At 42.7% G+C, this 7,376-nt stretch overlaps 1 protein-coding gene across 1 annotated transcript in view; it reads left to right on the plus strand.

The window, feature by feature from the left end:
* nova1 (NOVA alternative splicing regulator 1) overlaps positions 1 to 7,376 on the plus strand; it is a 29,426-nt gene that overhangs the window by 14,112 nt on the left and 7,938 nt on the right. Inside the window, exon 2 of the mRNA XM_053618072.1 lies at positions 3,161 to 3,304. Within this exon, the coding sequence (XP_053474047.1) occupies positions 3,161 to 3,304 (144 nt within the window). The remainder of the gene's footprint in view (positions 1 to 3,160; positions 3,305 to 7,376) is intronic.

Below are 7,376 nucleotides of genomic sequence, written 5' to 3' on the forward strand. Positions count from 1 at the left end.
TGTTTTTAGGATGCTCACGGGCACGTTTTCTCACATCACAGCGATTTCTCTTTTCCAGTGAACGGACTTATGCAAATTTAATTAAAAGGAATACGTGCGACAATGCTGCCTTCAGAATTCGATCCAAACTCTGATCAAGTTCCTTACCCCAGTGGTTCTCATTCCTTTTGTAAACACCCCACCCCCTCCTTCAAATAAATAAATAAATAAATAAATAAATAAATTCGACACAACCAGAAATCTCACTTGTTGTTCAAACGTGGCGAAGAGTTTTCGGATGTTGTGGTAACAGCGCTACTGAACGCTGCGGTGCTTCCAGATGACCGGCTTTTTCGCAGGCGTGTTTAACCTGTTTAACCAAACCCCATCACCGCTGCTGTAGCTGATACCCTCGGACCAGCCCTACACCCGTACCCCGGTCAGTGTAGCGTTGAGAATGAAACATCACCGATTCGTATCTGCTCAGTTGTGACACTGTAATTGACAGGGCGAGGCTCAGTGTGAATCAGAACCCGCCGGGTTCTGGTCCCGTTTGTGGCTCTGGTGCAGTTCTAGTGCCTGAGGGCGCTTGCTGTGAACGTGTGGATAAATTTAGCCTCGTGTCAGCCCAAAGCGGGTCACTCTCCTCTGCAAGAGAAAAGGAAAGTGGGACAGCGGAAGAACCGACAGGAACTCGGCAGGAGCTCAAGAAGAAATTGTAAGCATAATAAATAAATAAATAAATGAAATAGAAAGTTATCTAGTGTCAGGCTAAACTACATCATCTGTGATGAGTCTCTGCTCACTTTTAGTCCCAGGGAAGGAGGCGTGTCCTCTGTGTCCTGAAGTCTTGCGGAAGGAGGTGTGGCCTCAGTGTCAGTCAGCCTCACTGAAGGAGGTGTGGCCTCAGTGTCAGTGAAGGAGGTGTGGCCTCAGTGTCACTGAAGGAGGCGTGGCCTCATTGTCTTTCAGCCTCACTGAAGGAGGTGTGGCCTCAGAGTGTGTCAGTCTTACAGAAGGAGGCGTGGCTTTTGCCCTGTCATTCCCAGTGAAGGAGGCAATATTTTCTGATAATTTGACTAATCTGTGCTCTAAATGATATTACATTTAAACGGTGACACACCCCTGCTAATCACAGGTTTTATGCCATTCTTCAGCTGTGCATAAAATAAATTCCTTTTTCATTTTTATGTTTTTTTATTGCAGTGTATATGTGTAGTATATATGTGTAGTGTACATGCGCGGTGTACATGTGCGGTGTATATGTGCGGTGTACATGCGCGGTGTACATGTGCGGTGTATGTGTGTGGTATATATGTGTAGTGTACATGCGCGGTGTATATGTGTGGTATATATGTGTAGTGTACATGCGCGGTGTACACGTGCGGTGTATATGTGTGCTGTATATGTGTGGTATATATGTGTAGTGTACATGTGCGGTGTATATGTGTGGTATATATGTGTAGTGTACATGTGCGGTGTATATGTGTGGTATATATGTGTAGTGTACATGTGCGGTGTATATGTGTAGTGTACATGTGCAGTGTATATGTGTAGTGTACATGTGCGGTGTATATGTGTGGTATATATGTGTAGTGTACATGCGCGGTGTACATGTGCGGTGTACATGTGCGGTGTATATGTGTGCTGTATATGTGTGGTATATATGTGTGCTGTATATGTGTGGTATATATGTGTGCTGTATATGTGTGGTATATATGTGTGCTGTATATTTGTGGTATATATGTGTAGTGTACACGTGCGGTGTATATGTGTAGTGTACATGTGCGGTGTATATGTGTGGTATATATGTGTAGTGTACATGTGCGGTGTATATGTGTGGTATATATGTGTAGTGTACATGTGCGGTGTATATGTGTGGTATATATGTGTAGTGTACATGTGCGGTGTATATGTGTGGTATATATGTGTAGTGTACATGTGCGGTGTATATGTGTGGTATATATGTGTAGTGTACATGTGCGGTGTATATGTGTGGTATATATGTGTAGTGTACATGTGCGGTGTATATGTGTGGTATATATGTGTAGTGTACATGTGCGGTGTATATGTGTGGTATATATGTGTAGTGTACATGTGCGGTGTATATGTGCGGTATATATGTGTAGTGTACATGTGCGGTGTATATGTGTGGTATATATGTGTAGTGTACATGTGCGGTGTATATGTGCGGTATATATGTGTAGTGTACATGTGCGGTGTATATGTGTGGTATATATGTGTAGTGTACATGTGCGGTGTATATGTGCGGTATATATGTGTAGTGTACATGTGCGGTGTATATGTGTGGTATATATGTGTAGTGTACATGTGCGGTGTATATGTGCGGTATATATGTGTAGTGTACATGTGCGGTGTATATGTGTGGTATATATGTGTAGTGTACATGTGCGGTGTGCATGTGCGGTATATATGTGTAGTGTACATGTGCGGTGTATATGTGTGGTATATATGTGTAGTGTACATGTGCGGTGTATATGTGTGGTATATATGTGTAGTGTACATGTGCGGTGTATATGTGTGGTATATATGTGTAGTGTACATGTGCGGTGTATATGTGCGGTATATATGTGTAGTGTACATGTGCGGTGTATATGTGTGGTATATATGTGTAGTGTACATGTGCGGTGTGCATGTGCGGTATATATGTGTAGTGTACATGTGCGGTGTATATGTGTGGTATATATGTGTAGTGTACATGTGCGGTGTATATGTGTAGTATATATGTGTAGTGTACATGTGCGGTGTACATGTGCGGTATATATGTGTAGTGTACATGTGCGGTGTATATGTGTAGTGTACATGTGCGGTGTATATGTGTAGTGTACATGTGCGGTATATATGTGTAGTGTACATGTGCGGTGTATATGTGTAGTGTACATGTGCGGTATATATGTGTAGTGTACATGTGCGGTGTATATGTGTAGTGTACATGTGCGGTATATATGTGTAGTGTACATGTGCGGTGTATATGTGTAGTGTACATGTGTGGTATATATGTATATATCCCAGGGTTGGTCCGAGCGAGAGCCGCGCTTCACGTTCTCCATTCCAACACAATTATTAATGAAATGTTTATGATTAAGTGTAGACATGAAATTCTGCTCTAATCAAGTGTTCTTGTGTGTGTGTGTGTGTGTGTGTGTGTGTGTGTGTATAGAAGAGGGTGAGTACTTCTTGAAAGTGCTGATCCCCAGCTATGCGGCCGGTTCAATTATCGGTAAAGGAGGACAGACCATCGTCCAGCTGCAGAAAGAGACTGGCGCCACCATCAAACTGTCCAAATCTAAAGACTTCTACCCAGGTAACAAACACACACACACACACACACACACACACACACACACACACACACACACTGCTTCTTAAATGTACTTGGTATTTGTATGTGTATAAGTAATCACCCCCCAGCAGTTTATTCAACCTAATTATATAGGATTACGTTGAACATTTCTAAGTCGGATAAAACTTTGTTGTTGTTGTTGTTGTTGTTGTTGTTGTGATGCTATTGCCAAAACGTCCACCTCATACTGTTACCCTGAGTGTAACATGCACCCTCTCAAATTCAGTTTAGAGAATAAAATTGGTCACTTTATCGTATAAATTCCATTACACTACAAAGCCATTTTTGTGTGTAGCACAAGTGAGAGTGAAGACCAGGTTCCGGTTTCACCTCACTGCCTCCCCATGTATCGCTTTTATTGTTTGCCCTCGGTGTGTTTAAAAAAAGAATTCAGTTCCACCTTGTCAACACACGACATCAGGACATTATAAAACGAATAAGACGAAACGTGGCGTTTTATTCGTTTGGACGATACAGGACGTGAGAAAGTGGAGGACGGACGAAGCCATTTCAAGCCGTCCGTCTTTGCGATCTTCTGCTCCAAATATGTGACAACACGCCATGGTATTTTCCCGAACCGTCAACCGGACGAACGTTTCCTCCCTCGTCCTCGCACGCTCGATTTGAACGCGACGGTGACAGGAGAGTTATTGAAGACGTGTCATTCGAATGCACAGAGGGGCTTGTCTTTTCTGCTCTGCGTAGATACACGCGTGCGCTTCGTATTTGGAGAACGATAACATCGAACACGTGACCTGCTCGTTAGTACGTTTCATCGACAGCGATATGTTTACGGCTTCTTAGGCTAAAGTAACGTTAGCATACCAGACGAACAACGTCACTGAAACGCGTTTACTTTCACTGCAGCATAATAAGCGTGCTCATTACAGTTACGTTTACACATTATTATTATTATTATTATTATTATTATTTATTTCTGATGGAACGTCGCAGCCATGACTCTAAGCGACCCTAACCCTGGCATTTCGTTTAAAATTTAGACTAAAACGGTAACGAAATAACCTCGACTGCGGTCCATTTTCATCGAAGGACTAAAACGCAAAAAAAAAAATATTTTTTTAAACGAGCTGAATCGGCAACACTGAACCTGAGACAGAAATTCTGTCTTCATCTGGTCTACTGTATACCAGTTTCTTTCCTTAAAAGGTCTGAAACGCAATCACGACGAAGCAGGCGTTTTCACGTCCACGGTTTCTCTTTGCCGCTTCACATTTATAACACGTATACAATTAGGAATCCTTTCAAGCATGCAGAAAAAAAGGCAAAAAAGGAAAAGGCACATAAACCATTAAAGTACATCTTGCACACATCACACTAGCTCTGTCTCCTCGACTCATTTAAAGCACGAAAGAAGCTCGGCTCGGGGGAATAGAACACCTTTAAACGCCCTGAAGACGAACAGCTTTTTCTTTTCCGTTTTTCTCCCCCCGCCTTTTATTTATTTATTTATTTATTTTTCACACCGCACGCTACGCGAACGAAAATGCGGTTTAAAGTAACGCAAGTCTAATTTGTTATATCGAGTAATACATTGGCCGAAGTAGCGGTTTATTAAACACCGTACAGTTTTCTCTCATCGGGAAAACCAGACGCCGTTAATATGTAAATTAGAGAGCTTTCACATAAGCGGAGTTTATCCCGTCTGACGTGTGTACTCCCGTCGCGTGGCTCGTTTCGGCGCGCGTGAGAAAGCGGTTCGACGCTGAATCGCCGGAAACGTATCTTCTTTAAACACTAAATCGCTTTGTTGCCAATTGAAAGAGTTAGAACTGGAACTAAGTCACATGATCCCAAAGCTACATGCTTTATATAACGATTCTAAGTGTTAGTTTCAGACTAAAAAACTTGTACTTGCTCGTACTCGTCCCTGTTTTCGTTTAAAGGAAGGTTACGCTTCAAGAAATGATCCTAGACGACGACGGCCACGCAACTTTGTCTGTTTCTGCCATTCTTCAGTCACGTGACCAAACAATGTTTAAAACAGGTGGAAATGGCCGTCAGAAGCGAACACGCACTTTCGTTTAGATCGGAGAAGTGACGCACACGGGTCCCTGCATTGGACACACACACACACACACACACACACACACACACACACACACACACACACACACAGAGCGCTTTATAAAAAGCACTTTACTCCACACGGTCATTAAAATGTCAGAGCTGTCCTATCAGAGATTAAACACACACACACACACACACACACACACAGATTTTCCTTTGTAAACTTGATCATCTTTATTATATTTTCCTCCCGCAGAAGGTTCCGGAGTCTTTAGCTTCAAAGCCGTATTTACTCGCCTCTTCTGCGTAAAAGGAAGTCCGTATTTAACACGTCGAAATGAAGAGAGCGGTTAAAATGTTTTACAGGGCAGTAACGTTTTACGCACCGGAGTCCACGGCGTGGCCGACGACGTCGCATCGTTCTGCAGGTTTAAACCCAGCACGTCCCGTCGCACCCTGAACGCCGGAAAACCATAGCGTTCGAAAAAAAAACAATAAATCTAGAAAACAAAAACAATAGCAAATCGTATGGCTAACGTAGACGTGTGTAAAAGTGTGCGTAGGGACTGTACACAACTCTTACACGGCTATTATGTTGCATGGAAACGTTACGTGATATTACACACACACGATATTCAAATGACTGTCACTCCCACGGTGTGTCATTCAGAACTCAGCAGTAAAGAAAGACCTTTCAATCTTTATATATGTTTATATATTTGTATATTTATATACGGTATGTGTGATGTTCTGAGGGGGAAAAAAAAACCCTTCGCGCTTTTGACATTTTCTGTATGTTCTTGAGACTTTCATTTACGTTACATTTACATTTACGGCATTTTAGCAGACGCCGTATCCAGAGCGACTTACATTCATCTCGTTTATACATAACGATCATGATAACGAGTCTTTATTGATCACGTGTACGTTACAGCACAGTGAAATTGTTAGGAAGGCGCACGGTGGCTTAGTCGTTAGCACGTTCGCCTCACAGGGTTTCCTCCGGGTACTCCGGTTTCCTCCCCCAGTCCAAAGACATGCATGGTAGGCTGATTGGCGTGTCTAAAGTGTCCGTAGTGTATGAATGGGTGTGTGAGTGTGTATGTGATTGTGCCCTGCGATGGACTGGCACCCTGTCCAGGGTGTACCCCGCCTTGTGCCCCATGCTCCCTGGGATAGTTTCCCCGTGACCCTGAAGGAAGGATAAGCGGTATAGAAGATGGATGGATGGAAATTGTTAGGAAGTTGGGGTCAGAGCGCAGGGTCAGCCATGATACAGCGCCCCCTGGAGCAGAGAGGGTTAAAGGCCTTGCCCAAGGGCCCAACAGTGGCAGCTTGGCGGTGCTGGGGTTTGAACTCATGACCTCATGAGCAGTAGTCCAACGTCTTATCCGCTGATCTTCCACTGCCCACGTTCCTGCACTCCGATATGTTTTGTCTTTTGGACTTATCTCCAGCAGACGTACAATTGTCCAATCTGAAACGTGAAAAGAAACAAAAGGAATTTGTTTAAAACTCGTTTCCTGTTTGAAAACGTATCGTTCGTTACAATTTGTCAGTCCGTACAGGAGTTCCTTTTATTTATTTATTTATTTATTTATTTATTTATTTATTTATTTATTTATTTATTTATTTATTTTGTGATTGTTACTGTGGACTTTTTTTTTTTTCTTCAAAATTTGTGTTTTTTTAAAAATTTATTTTACACATGAAATTGCTTTGCGCGGACTTTCGCCGTGACGTTTGTTGGTAAATGAGACCTTTTAGCTTTTAGCTGTGCTCGTGTTCGAGCACGCACGTGAACCGATGAGGGCGTGCTAATTTTGAAAAATCGCAAGCGTCTCCGAAAACTGAGTCGATATTTTTATTTATTTTTTTCCCCGGTCCTGGAGGGACTGATTTGTCAGTGATCGTTAGATCAGGTTATAAACGTAGAACTACCGTAGGCACGATGTCTTTCTGTGAAACTGGAATCTTCAGATTGATTTTTTCCCCGTTAGCTAGT

This window comes from Ictalurus furcatus, chromosome 28 (genome assembly GCF_023375685.1).
Source record: "Ictalurus furcatus strain D&B chromosome 28, Billie_1.0, whole genome shotgun sequence".
Classification (NCBI taxonomy): Eukaryota; Metazoa; Chordata; class Actinopteri; order Siluriformes; family Ictaluridae; genus Ictalurus; species Ictalurus furcatus.